Source organism: Blennius ocellaris (genome assembly GCF_963422515.1).
Source record: "Blennius ocellaris genome assembly, chromosome: 18".
NCBI classification, from domain to species: Eukaryota; Metazoa; Chordata; class Actinopteri; order Blenniiformes; family Blenniidae; genus Blennius; species Blennius ocellaris.
This window is the reverse complement of record NC_137667.1, coordinates 8,250,841-8,264,553: the sequence shown is the minus strand read 5'-3', so window position 1 is coordinate 8,264,553 and position 13,713 is coordinate 8,250,841. Positions and strand designations below refer to the sequence as shown.

Sequence of the window (13,713 nt, the reverse complement as noted above, 5' to 3'; positions counted from 1 at the left end):
TGCTGAAAGTCTGTACATGCACTGTCATGTGAGAGGTGTCCATAATGGATTTTGTTTGGTTCCTATCCTCTTTTTGCCCACCTTCTAGTGTAGGAATGCGCTCCCTCCGACCCAGCTTGTTGGAACCTCTTTCACAGCCTCTCTACTTTACCTATGCTGACTGTTTTCTTTTCCTACATTCATTTCAACACTGTCTGTACAATCTCCTCCTGACACCCTTAAAATGTACATTTCTTAGTCCAACCTATACATACCATATAATCACCTTTTTTCATTTATAAATTATATAGTTGCTGACTGAAGGAGTGCAGGTTAAAATCGCACAAAAAGCTTTGTTTCAAGAACAGTGTAAAAACAATCTCTTGCCAATGGAAACATCTTTCAACAGGAAACATTGCACACAGCTCAGCAGGCTGATGCACTGGGAGTCTACAAGTAGAAAGAATGCCACTGCTGCAGAACAGAATAAATACACACTTTACCACAAGGAAATACACCAAAATGCCTGTGTCAACTCAAACCTTAATATTAAAGCTTTTCAAATGAACGGATGACCCCAGATTGCACCACCATTTGTAATACTAAATGCTCATGGAGAAAGTCTCAAGTTATACAATATGGTGACAAGGCAAACCAGAAAATGGCCTGTGAATTTAATACAATTGAAATTATGACAAATTTGTGACAATGTACATGCATTTCTGATTTTTGACTTTGGAAAAAGTGATTTCAACTGATACCTGTTTGAAAAATATGAAACCATCTCATGTCAAACCATCCAATGTGTTGTGTTCTGAATGTGGGATTTTTTTTATAGACATTACTCGCTAGTTTTACTTAGGTTTTGGAAATTGGAAATCCATTAAAACAGGCAACCAGCTGAGTTCCATCACGTTAACCATTTTTGGGAGTGTCAACTAAACTGATCCAGATTCTAGCCAATAGGATTTGAGCAGGTGGCACATTGCACCAATGGGATTAAACCTTGAACTTGTTATAAAAAACGCCCACACAGCTGCACTCCTTCATTCACTCTCACTCAGGACTCATAGAAGGCCAACGCTGAGAGTTCACCGTCTCTTCTTTATTCTTCAACTTAGAAAAAAATCCCAGAACTCCTCAACTTCAGGAAACATGGTGAGTTCACAGGGTTTTGAATAACTCCTCCTCACAGTTTGTTTTTAACTATTTGAAAGTGATTTGTCTAATCATCCTGTGGGTTGCAGTGGATTTGACTTTGGAAGCTGATATTTTAGAACATTCTTATGTTTTGCTGTAATGCTTTGCGTTCAAGTCCAGTTCCTGCATTCCGACATTCCAACTCACGTTGACCCAGTTTGCCAAGTGTTCATTCAGTCTGAAGCTCTCTACTCTTTGAAGGGGCCAGGCCTTGAAATGAAACTGCCACCACAGGCTTTTTAAACAAACCCTATTCACACAAAGCTTAGGGCCTTTAATCTTGCAGGACTGGGCGTGTGTTCATTCTGCTACTCTTCTGTGGATCCATCAGCTGTGTTTGTGTAATCACTGAATTCTGATGTAAGGGGGATTGTTCTCAAAGTACATTCAATGCCTGAGGTAAACCTCCTCTGCACAATATCTCTATAAAAGGGTTCACTTCAGAGGGAAAATGCTTGAGAAACTGATCTGGTGACTAGTCATGATGTTCTGGTGTCTGATTCTCAACAAAAGAGCCCTTTTCCTATGAGGACCTTGTATTGACTCAGGCCTCAACATGTGATGAGTAACTCTCAGCAGGTCAAAACTAGACTGACTGTTCACTTGATTATCAGTGTTTCTCTGGCTTTGTTTCTCTTTCAGCCACATATTTCTGGGCAGTAATGATGGGCTCCTCTTACTGAGCGTCGGCACATTGTTTCTATCAACCATGCCTGGAATGTCTGCTGTTTTTGAAATGTCCATGAGATCACCCCCCCTCCCCCCCTTTCCCCAGCTATAGGCTGACTTGATTAGGGACTTTTGTCTCCAGAACTGCAAGATGTTGCTTCACAAGAGATATTTTGTTTCCTTCTTCCATATTACACCTAGAGAAAACTAAGAAAACACACATGACTGTCTTGTTTCCACAGCGTGAATGCCTCTCAGTCCATGTTGGTCAGGCTGGTGTCCAGATTGGCAATGCATGCTGGGAGCTGTACTGCCTTGAGCATGGCATCCAGCCAGATGGTCAGATGCCCAGTGGTAAGAACATTGGTAGAGGGGATGACTCCTTCAACACTTTCTTCAGTGAGACCGGTGCTGGGAAGCACGTCCCCAGAGCAGTTTTTGTGGATCTGGAGCCGTCGGTCATTGGTAAGACTGGTTCCTAATCTGGTAAAAGTGAGGAACTGTAAACTCGGTCAATTGATTGCATATTCGTCTACATTATTAGATGAGGTGCGTAGTGGGACATACCGCCAGCTGTTCCACCCTGAACAGCTGATCACGGGCAAGGAGGACGCTGCCAACAACTATGCCCGAGGACACTACACAGTGGGCAAGGAGATCATTGACCTGGTTCTGGACAGGATCCGTAAAATGGTAAGTTATTTTGAAGTAATCTCGTGAGATATTCCTTGAAAATTACCAATAATGTGACATTTCTCTCATAGGCTGACCAGTGCACTGGCCTCCAGGGTTTCCTGGTTTTCCACAGCTTCGGTGGTGGCACTGGGTCTGGTTTCACCTCTCTGCTGATGGAGCGCCTGTCTGTGGACTATGGAAAGAAGTCCAAGCTGGAGTTCTCGGTCTACCCAGCTCCCCAAGTGTCTACTGCAGTGGTGGAACCTTACAATGCCATCCTGACCACCCACACCACCCTGGAGCACTCAGACTGTGCCTTCATGGTCGATAATGAGGCCATTTATGATATCTGCCGTAGGAACCTCGATATCGAGCGCCCCTCCTATACCAACCTGAATAGATTGATCAGTCAGATTGTGTCCTCCATCACTGCGTCTCTCCGGTTTGACGGTGCCCTCAATGTGGATCTGACTGAGTTCCAGACCAACTTGGTGCCTTATCCTCGTATCCACTTCCCTCTGGCCACCTATGCCCCCGTCATCTCGGCAGAGAAGGCTTACCACGAGCAGCTCTCGGTATCTGAGATCACCAACGCTTGCTTTGAGCCCAGCAATCAGTTGGTGAAGTGTGACCCTCGCCACGGTAAATACATGGCCTGCTGCCTCCTTTACCGTGGAGATGTTGTGCCTAAAGATGTGAACGCAGCCATAGCTGCAATCAAAACAAAGCGCTCCATCCAGTTTGTGGACTGGTGCCCCACCGGTTTCAAGGTGGGCATCAACTACCAGCCTCCCACTGTGGTTCCTGGTGGCGATCTGGCTAAGGTGCAGAGGGCAGTGTGCATGCTGAGCAACACCACTGCTATTGCAGAGGCCTGGGCTCGACTTGACCACAAGTTTGACCTGATGTACGCAAAACGTGCCTTTGTGCACTGGTATGTGGGTGAAGGTATGGAAGAGGGAGAGTTTTCCGAGGCCAGAGAGGACATGGCTGCCCTGGAGAAGGATTACGAAGAGGTTGGAGCGGATAGTGTAGGAGAAGATGAAGACGATGGAGAGGAGTATTAAGCATATGTCATGTGTTTTTTTTTCTCTCCATGTCAAAAATAAAGTCTTTACTTGCTGCACAAATTGTCTCTTCATTTAAAATATGGCAGGATATAATGTTGTATCCTGTTTGCAGTAACCTTTAGGGTAGTGGTTCTCAATAGGAGTACTTGAGACTTAAAGGTGTATTTTGCAAAAAATGTAAATGTGTTTAGAGGTTGAATTAATGGAATTCAAGCTTTTAAGTGCAGAAATGTTTCTTTGGCCACTTGGAGGCAGCATTGTTATGATTTTCTTTTTTTTTTTATTCAACACTTACTTACTTCAAGTACTCTATTCTTGAAAATCGTTTCCATTGAGGAACTAGCCACAGTTGAAACAGACCAAATCCTGGCCAGTTTTATAAAAGGCTGTTCACTCATAGTTAGTTTGTTCTGTTGAGGCAGATTACAGGTAATGACTTACAGGAGAGTATAATTTATACACACGCCTTCCACTGATGTTTTTTTTATTTATTATTAAATTACCACTGTCCCACATCATAATAAAGACATATTACTGCTGTAGTGCTGTCACTCGCATATTTATGATTTGTCAGTGTTGCCCGGTCCAATATGGCGGTTACCGTGACGTACGATTTCCACTGGCCAATCAGGGGGCGGAACCAACTCGATGTGACTAATGGGCGGAGCCTTAAAGTCAACCTGCACACCGGAATAAAGTTGTTTATAAATACGAAAACAATGGCGGCGGAGAGGCCGTATCACGTTGTTATTTTCGGTGCCACCGGCTTCACCGGACAGTTTGTGGTGGAAGAGGTGGCACGGTGCGCAGCAGAGAGCAGCGGCGGTCTGAAATGGGCCGTGGCCGGGAGAAGCAGACCGCGCCTGGAGGAAGTGCTGAGGAGAGCCGCAGAGAGGCTGGGTAGGTGTCCGGAGAGGGTGTCCCGTGTAGCGGCTAACTGTTAGCTCAGTGTCCGCTGTCAGACTGGAGCCCGGTGCAGCCCCGTGCAACGACCGTCGCTCCACACACACCCACATTCTGAATTTGACCTCTAAATATATGTGATTGTTCTGCTCCACATCTACAAGCTGCATTTAAATATTAACAGGTCACTCAGCTGTACTGCTGGACATTAGTCTGACTAATAAGTGTCATACATGATAAATGGACGTTTGTATTACTGCTTAACATCTGTGGTTAATGTAGACCGTATTACTCGACAGACTTCACACAGATCCCCACATTATTATGCAGGTTTTAGTATTTATATAGGCCTCCCTGACTAATTATACTTATTACCATCAACTGATTATATTAAAACTATAGTATCAGTATTGATTATATTCAACTTGGCAACACATATACAGTATAAGTCTTCATATACCTTGTGCTAAACTCCACACATTAATTTATTTCGCACTGCAGGAATAAAGACTTCAAGTTTAGCTAACGTTCATGATATTTTGAGATGTGTTATCGCTTTAGGTCATAATTATAAAAACCAGTCAAGAAATATAAACAGTTCCGTATAGATAGAACATTTCCATTATTTTTTAATGTTTGAATTGAACTCTTTCCAGAGTTGACTGTAATAAAATATCACCCATAAGGTTTCGATCTTCATTTATCTGTGTGAAGACGAACTTTACTGTCGGTGAGACGTTTCCACTTTTCCCTCTCTTGTCAGCGATGCCGGAGCTGAGGACAGACATCGAAATCGTTGTTGCAGATGTGTCTATCGAGGAATCGCTGGCCATCATGTGCCAGCAAAGTGTGGTGATTCTCAACTGTGTTGGACCAGTAAGTTTGAAACGGTGTTTTGCACAACCCGAGCCTAATAAACTGCACATAGATGTCTTTACTCTGCCCTTCTCCTCTCAGTACAGGTTTTATGGTGAGCCAGTGGTCAGAGCTTGCATAGAGAATGGAGCTCACTACTTGGACATCTGCGGGGAGCCTCAGGTAGGATTTAGAGGAGGGTGTGAGACAAGGTATTTGCACATCGAGGAGTCAGTGCATTGTAATGGCATGTTTATATTTTGTGCATACACTCTCCACAGTTCCTGGAGCGAATGCAGCTGGAGTACCACAGTAAGGCCTTGGACAGAGGAGTGTATGTGATCGGCAGCTGTGGCTTTGACTCCATTCCTGCAGATCTGGGTATTATCTACACACAGAGGCAGTTCAAAGGTGGGAAACACAACCAACCATTCAGTCGTTCTGTTTTATTTTTGCACAGATTTTTTTTTTTATTTGGAAATCTGTTGTGGATTTCAGGAACTCTGACAGCAGTGGAGAGCTTCATGAACATTATCAGTGGACCTGAGGTAAATTGAACCAGCACGAATTAAAAACGTCTCGGCTGCCTGATGCTGCAGTCAGTGGTGAACACTTTTCTTTCAGAACACCATTGTACACAACAAACTGGCACTTTGTTTTCATCAGAACTTGCTTTAACCTCTGCAGCAGTTTGGATGAACCACACAGAGTGTATATAACTGGACATCTATCTTGTTTGGATTATCTCTTAATAAATTTCTATATATGGTCTTCAGTTAGCAGACTGAGGCTGGTGTCAAATGGCAAATACTCAGTGCTTTGTCTCATAGCTGCTCTGTTGGAAGTTTTAGACTTTACCGAGTGTAAATTGAGGATGGTTTTGTGTGTTATCGATTCACACAGTGTCATGATTTTGCAGGGCACTTCTGGCCACGACGCCACTTGGCAGTCTGCGGTGTACGGCTTCGCGGACAACAGATCCCTCCGCCAGCTGAGGAGGAAGTTTGGCCACAAGCCGCTGCCTCTCGTCGGAGCCAAAGTGGAGAAGAGGTGAGGCAATAATTTAGCAATTACTGTCTGGCACTTTAGTTTATTGGAACATGGGGTCTGGCAGCGAAGAAGCCAAGTACAAGCAGAGACGGTTTGGTGATGAATGTGCGTGTGTGTGTGTGTGGGGGTGTGTGTGTGTGTGTGTCCAGGGGTTTTTTGTTTTTCAGTAAAGAGATGGATCAGTATGTCATCCCCTTCATGGGATCGGACCCCTCGGTCGTCAGGAGAACCCAACGTTTCCTTTATGAGGATCAGCAGCGCTCACCGGTAAGTCCAACATCACACAACAGTTATTTTTTTTTTTTTTTGTATCACGCTTTATTCCATGTCGGGCCTCTGGATGCTGCTGCTCTTGCTATACAACAGTGGGTGAAGGCGGGATATCCCACGGGCATGTCGCCAGTCATTCACAGGACAAATACATTGAGACAGACAAACTCAGGATTTGATAATTGTGTATGAAAATCATATGGTTACATTTTGTCGTCAATACTTTCACAGTGACTCTCTCACGGGCAAATGAAGAGTTTCGATGCTCTATTAATTTATTAACTTTCACACAAACTAATTGTGTTTCATATCTTATATCAAGATTTGTCTTCACACACGTACAGAAGTTGGCCCCAGTCAGCATAATCAGTGGCTCAGTGGCGAAGGCCCTCTCCGTATGGAAAGTTTAAAAAAAAAACTGCTCGGAAAACAAATCCCTGCTGAAACCCGCGACATCCATTCCTCATTTACGCTCATGGATTTTTATCAGCAATTTGCCATCGCGGCTGTTTTTCACAGACCAAACCAGATGAAACCACCACTGTGCAGCACCTAGAGAGAGCTTCACCCCCCCCCCCCCCCCCCCCACAACCCCCTCTGTTTTGACTCAGGGGCTTCTATCTCTCCACCCACACTGAGGAGTTTCTTTTGCTCTCTCAGCTCCTCCTGCCGTCACCCGGTGAGCCGTCTCACTCCCCGAGGGCTTCCTGATCACAGCTGGAGACGCTGTACTTATTGGAAGTTATCTCATTAGGTTGTTTAGACCGCCATCTACCAGCTGAGTGGAACAAAAAAAAATGTGGAGTCGTGTGTGGTGATTCATCACTTTCTCCCTCACTGCTCATTACTCCCTCTGACACCTCATCTCGCCTCCGTCACTCACTCACTTCCCTCTCTCACCTCTACACTTCCCTCTCTTCTTCTTCCACTTTTTAATCACTTCACTCTCATTTTTTTTGTCCGTCATTGCTCATTTCCTCTCCCTCTCTCTCTCTCTCTCCCGCACCTTTAATCTCCCTCTCCTTATCTTCTTCCCGATCCTGTCAACTTTAATTTCCCTCGTTATCGTCTCCGCACTTCCTCACCCCTCCACCTCGCCTCCCCGTCTCCACAGGTCCAGTACAGTGCCTTCGTCGGTGTCGGCGGCCTCCTCTCGGTGATCAAGATCCTGTGTGGCGGCCTCCTCTTCTGGGCGATGGTTAAATTCAGCCTGGGAAGGAAACTGCTGACTACAGTAAGTATGGCTGAACTCTCTGTCCGGCCACACAACACCAGCCGAGTCTCCTTATAGATAATTTTATTTCTTGAGACACATTGTGGTCCTTTTAACTCTTTCTGAACAGAAGAGCTTCTTTTTTTTCCCCCCACTTTCCACCAAATATAAATTGTCTTGAGTCACACTTACCCTATAAAATTAAGGCGGCGCTCATAAAGTTTCATAGTCGTAGAGCGTTGCGATGCATACAATAGTGATAAGTTTGATAATTTATCTTGACTATTTCAGGAACCCAAAACATGCAGGACATCGTTTGAGCCCCGAGGGAGTTTGTGAGTTTAATTCAGGGCACAATCAGGTTTAGTCGTAAGCAATAACAGTCAGGGAGGAAATGTATTGTGTATATAGATAGTGGATCATGTGCACGCGGAATCTTAAGCAGGTAAGTTATGCAGCTGCTCATCCATCATGTAAAGGTAGCTGGAAGGTGTCTGATTGGCTCCAAATTTAATCTGCAGCCTAAGAAAACAAATCAACGAACCCCAAACGTACAGCCAGTGTTTAATAAATAAGATCCAAAAGACTGTTGTGGAATCTGAACCAGATCTGTGACGTGTTCTGCCAAACGTTTCAACACAGACTCAAGCAAGTTGCAAGTACAAGTTTGTACTCATGCTTTTAAGGGTGCACACAACAAATAGTGATTTATTTGTATGCATACATTTACCACATTTTCTCACGTTAGTGTAATTTAGTTATTTGTTTTCGTGTACTTGAGTCATTTTTAAACTCTGTAATTTGACTCAAATTAAGTATTTTTATTTTTTTTAAGTATCGTACTCCACTACACTTTCAATCATATCTGTTACTGAGTAGAAATAATAATAATAATTTTTACTGGAGTAATATCGGATCCAAGTAATTTTCCTTTTACTAGAGTAGAATATTTGAGCACCCTTTCCTCCTCTGTTTACTGTAAATCTAATCCTGTTTTGTTTTTTTTGTTCAAAGTTTCCGTCATTCTTCTCCTTTGGTTTGTTCTCCAAAGCCGGTCCAACCACAAAACAGGTAACACTGAGATATACACATTATTCATTGTTTATAGACTGAAATCATTACTAAATTAATAAATCATTAGAATTTGTACTTTTATTTTATTTTTTTTTACATTTCACCATTTCTCTGTAGTCTGTGACTGATAACTGTTGAATGTGATATCTCTGGTGGCTTCCTGTCCCTTCCAGGAGACTCAAGCCTCAAAGTTGGTGAAAGTTGCATTTTAGTTAAGGTCAAAGTGTCAAATATTATAAATGGTTAGGGGGGGAGGGTTGTGGGAATATGATAAAAAATGACATAATGTTTGAATGAACCTGAAGAAATTGCCACATTTCTCATAACCCATTTCGATATGGAAGCATCTCCACTTGCCAAAGCGGCAGATGCTGGTGACAAATTACAAACACTTTATGCCATTTTTCAGGAGGTTTGGCACTGTTGAAATGTTTAGATGTTGACCTTCCGTGGGCACGAACATTCACAGTATTTGTTGCCGTGCTTCACATTGAGGTGAGACGTGCGTCTTCCTCTTCGACAGATTGAAGAAACCTGTTTCAGCATGACGTTTTACGGGGAGGGGTACTCAGAGGGGACGGATCCCGCCGAGGGACGGCCCAACGCCAAGATCTGCACGCAGGTCGTGGGAGCAGGTGAGGCCACTTTGTTTGCTCCGAAATATTCTCCGTGTGAAGCAAAAATGATAATAATTGTGACAATTAGTGGGTAAAATTGGAAGAAACAAAACAAGCAAAAATCAAATGTTTTTGAGATTCTGTGGTTTTTTTTTTTTTAAACGACTTAAGAGATCAAATTATATATATATGTATATATTGTGCAATTAATGTAAAATATATTTCAAGTGTCACTGGATTGAAGTATTTTCGTTCAAATATTTTTGTTGCTCGTCACTATTAGCGAGCCACCCTGAGCACAGGGATTCAGCGGTTCAGCTGCATTCGAAGTCCGCCTCTCCAACCTCCAGGCTGGAGACTCAAAATAAGCAAAACAATGAACCTGCATTGTGAATTTAACAGCTCTAACCACACCGAAAAGCCTCGGTCTGAAATCAGGACAGCCTTCTCGCTGTGACTCGCTGCTGTGACTCCTGTGCTTGTGAACAGAGCCCGGTTACGTCGCCACGGTGTCTGCGCTGGTCCAGTCAGCCGTGACGGTGCTGGACGAGGTGCACTCTCTCCCCAGGAGGTCGGTGCAGTCGCTCACAGTTTTTCGGGCCTCCGCCTCCCTGTAAACGCTCCGGTAATGAACCTCCTCCTTATCTCTGCCCGTCTGACGTGATCCACAGGGGAGGAGTTTACACACCGGGGGCGGCCTTCTGTCGAACCGGCCTGATCGACCGGCTCCACGGTCACGGCATCAAGTTCTCGGTGAGGAGCGGCCAGGAGGAGGCGGCGGGAGCTCCCACCTCCACGTAGACTGGAAACATCTGCAGCAACTTATCGAGTCATTTAGACACAAACGGTCCACTTCCTAAAACCTTGGAAGATTAGTTTTCTTTTTCCTCGCATAAATATCTATGACATAACTGTCAAAATTAGGGAATATTTAATCAGATTGAGGGTTTTACCTGCCGTCTCCATCTATTTTCAGACAATAGTTGATGTATCTCTGAAAGAGAATGACGCCTACTTGGTTATGCCACTTTTTTTTTTAAAAACATTTTAACAATTAAATAACTGGAGTGATGGGGTTTGGTCCCTGTGCTTCCTGCCACATGCCGCTCACTATTTCACTTTCTTCTGGAGTCGGCCAGTCTCCCCTCTCACGTCTGCAGCCGGTTCGAAATGCAGCTGTGCGTCTTTTACCTGGACCACGTACGAGTGATAATATGACATTCTGGCTTCGCTGCACCGGCTGCCCTGTGTATTTTAGATGTTCATTTGAATCTTTTATTGGTTTTTACATATCTGAATGGTTTGGTTCCACCATATCTTTCAGTCTCTCAGGTCAGCTGATCGGCTGCTCCTGGCAGGACCAAAATCAAATCCAAGCTCAACGAAATGTGAAACAGTCTGCCGTTGTATATGAGACAGTTCTCTTCTTTGTCCACTTTTAAAACCCATCTTAAATCCTACTTTTACTCACTGGCTTTCGACCCAGCATGAGACGACAATTATTTTTTTTTTTTTAATTGTACCTGTTTTAGTTGTATGTGTTATATTTTGAATGCACAGCACTTTGTTTCAAACAAGGTTGTATGAAAGGGCTTTATAAATAAAGATGGGAAGTACAAAAAATGATTTGGAACTGCTCAATATTAGGTGCACTGATGCATTCGACCGGATTAAAAGTGTATTATAGCTTATCAAAGCATCATTTCTCAGCTTAAAATCTCTTACTGGCTCCCCAGAGGCCAAAACTCTGAGTTGTGACCACGAGTTGGCTCATTTGCCTTTTAATTTTTCTTCCCAGGTAATGTTTACCTCCATCAGTGAGCTCATTCTTCAGTTCTTCTGTTGGTTGATCGTCAAAATGAACAAACCTCCGTGGAAACTGGGATGAATAGTTTGCTCCCGCTGCCCCCCTGCTGGTTTCTTCATCCATTCAGTTGATCGAGGCAGATGCAGGGCAGAGGCTTCACAAGGCCACATGGAGAAAATGCATACAGATGCCAGTCGTCTGACATCACTGTACTCGATATTGTAGATTAATGAGAGCCAAAGCGTTTCTGTTTGAGCGAATACAAGTCAAACAACTTTTAATAACTGTTTGAATCTGACGGATTATAAAGATTTGGTGTTTAACTGCCAAACGTTCACGTGGTGTAAAAGTTGGTGTAGGTTAGTTTAAACTCCCTCTCTGACAACCTCATATAATCACTAGAAATCACTAAATTTCACAAAAAAAAAAAGATTAGTGTGGAGGGCTGAGCCTGCGTCATTCTTTCTCATTCTTAATAAAACATTTGTCTTGCATGCACCATATTCACTGAATTTCATTTGGGCCATAATTTCTCATTAATCCGCTCTGGTTGGTATTAGTTTGTTTCGCGAAAAAGTGATTTTCAATCCAATTCCTAAGTCAACGTTTTCGTGCTTAAGCCGTTAATGCTAATTCCAAAACAATATTTCCACTGTACTGTCAATTTCTCCATAATATTTGACTTGTTAGCTTTTCAGTGTGTCCATAGGCTAAATTAGCCTCCTCCTTTTCACTCGTCCTGTATTTTCGGCTGTAATAAAACCACAGGAGAGATGAAAATGTGGCCTGTCAGTGCTCTAATCGAAGGGTTTTGCTGACCTCCCTTAAGGTGCAGTGGTTGGTTGTTAAGAGGAAATGGGGACATGTTCGCCTGTAAAAGTCGCCCTGGACTTTAGGGAGGGAGACAGAAGCCTGTGAGCAATAACGACAGACACCAGTGCGACCAGGGTTTATTACTTTTAATCAATTCAGCTAGCTACAAAATGTCCACCACTTCACACACTGACAGAATACAGAGAGGGAGTCTTTAATATTACATGCGTTGAGGACATCAATCTCACAGTTTAACCTATGGTGTCATTCAGGTTTGGGTATTTAATCACCTTACTCTAACTACTCGACATTTTGGCGATTTGGTGTGCATAGCTCTAAAGTACAGAAGCAACAAAAAAAACAAAACAAAACAAAACAAAAAAAAAAACCCTTTTGTATGTATTTTTTTGTTTATAGTATAGTTACCATGGTTATTCAATAGTATCATTATTTTTTACCAATAACAAACCACACGGGGAGAATAAACTTACAGGTACAGTCTTCTTATAAAAGTAAGGTCTCTCAGAAATATGCGTCTTTGCTTTACATTGCAAACGTTTATTCGTATTTTTTTCAGAGCATCCAAAACCTATGTTACAGTACACAACCAGTCCTCATCTTTCATCACATAATCAACATCTTCATCACTGAACTGCATAATCATTTAGAAAACAGGTCATTTTTAAATTTTTTGCAATACAACCCCCAAGTCCTCATGTTTTTTTTTTTTTTTCTTTTTCTGTTTTTCAACTTTCAACACACGTTTTTGATTCCTTTTGCATTATCGTACAACGAGATGGTCACAGTCGGTAAATATATCGAGACAGAAAGAGTGGCACTATTGCAAACTTGCAGGAGTATGGAACGATCAACTGTGTCCTAATACTGAGCATGCGTTTTCGTCAATTTGCTACTGCCATGTTATTGGGTTTTTTTTATATATATTTTTCAGACAGGTTTTATTTAGAAGACTAAAATCTACCATTTGTCATGCAGAGAAACGCACAATTCACATCACTTGGAATGCAATGTCTAATACAGCTACAGAGAGTCTAGTTGCACATTGTCTAAACAGTAACTCAGTATGATTGCGATGAAGGAAAATAGACCAACGACTGCTTTTATTTATTTATTTTTTGATTGTAAGTGCTCTTTGCAATCCCACTCGACTGTGCCGCCCATTTAGTAAAAACTTCTCCATCCGTCCTCTCCCTTTATTTTGTCCTGACAACACCAAAATAAAGAGCATGACAGTAGCCTAGATGGAATGACACAGTTTTACTAAGACGATACTGAGATACTGGAAAGGAAAAAAAAAGAACCAAAACAAACACAAACAGCTTGTATAGCATTCCTATTATATACTTGTCATCCAGAGCAGTGTATTTCTCGTATATATATATATATATATATATATATATATATATATATATGAGAATAAAAACTTCACAGGTGAGCTAGAGAGCCATCAAGTCAGCACTATATACAACCTTTGGAAAGAATGATATACGGAGTATA

At 42.6% G+C, this 13,713-nt stretch overlaps 2 protein-coding genes across 2 annotated transcripts in view; both read left to right on the top strand.

Annotated features, from left to right (window-relative positions):
- LOC308143038 (saccharopine dehydrogenase-like oxidoreductase) overlaps window positions 1-11,461 on the top strand; it is a 31,629-nt gene extending 20,168 nt beyond the window's left edge. The window contains exons 11-21 of the mRNA XM_080513696.1: window positions 5,260-5,372; window positions 5,454-5,534; window positions 5,633-5,762; window positions 5,850-5,899; window positions 6,271-6,401; window positions 6,551-6,668; window positions 7,786-7,905; window positions 8,899-8,955; window positions 9,482-9,593; window positions 10,065-10,146; window positions 10,247-11,461. Of these exons, the coding sequence (XP_080369822.1) occupies window positions 5,260-5,372; window positions 5,454-5,534; window positions 5,633-5,762; window positions 5,850-5,899; window positions 6,271-6,401; window positions 6,551-6,668; window positions 7,786-7,905; window positions 8,899-8,955; window positions 9,482-9,593; window positions 10,065-10,146; window positions 10,247-10,376 (1,124 nt within the window). The 3' untranslated portion in view covers window positions 10,377-11,461. The remainder of the gene's footprint in view (window positions 1-5,259; window positions 5,373-5,453; window positions 5,535-5,632; window positions 5,763-5,849; window positions 5,900-6,270; window positions 6,402-6,550; window positions 6,669-7,785; window positions 7,906-8,898; window positions 8,956-9,481; window positions 9,594-10,064; window positions 10,147-10,246) is intronic.
- Window positions 1,047-3,647, top strand: LOC308143148 (tubulin alpha chain-like). The gene is made up of 4 exons (XM_080513857.1): window positions 1,047-1,137; window positions 2,091-2,313; window positions 2,393-2,541; window positions 2,613-3,647. Exons 1-4 carry the CDS (start codon window positions 1,135-1,137, stop codon window positions 3,588-3,590), a joined length of 1,353 nt encoding a protein of 450 aa, XP_080369983.1. The 5' UTR covers window positions 1,047-1,134; the 3' UTR covers window positions 3,591-3,647.
- Window positions 11,462-13,713: the final 2,252 nt, after the last annotated feature.

Excerpts from the sequence above, each read along its gene's own strand:
- LOC308143148 (XM_080513857.1), top strand. Across the intron at positions 2,314-2,392 it reads TCTGGAGCCGTCGGTCATTG|ATGAGGTGCGTAGTGGGACA; the intron begins GTAAGACTGGTT and ends CTACATTATTAG. Across the intron at positions 2,542-2,612 it reads TGGACAGGATCCGTAAAATG|GCTGACCAGTGCACTGGCCT; the intron begins GTAAGTTATTTT and ends TTTCTCTCATAG.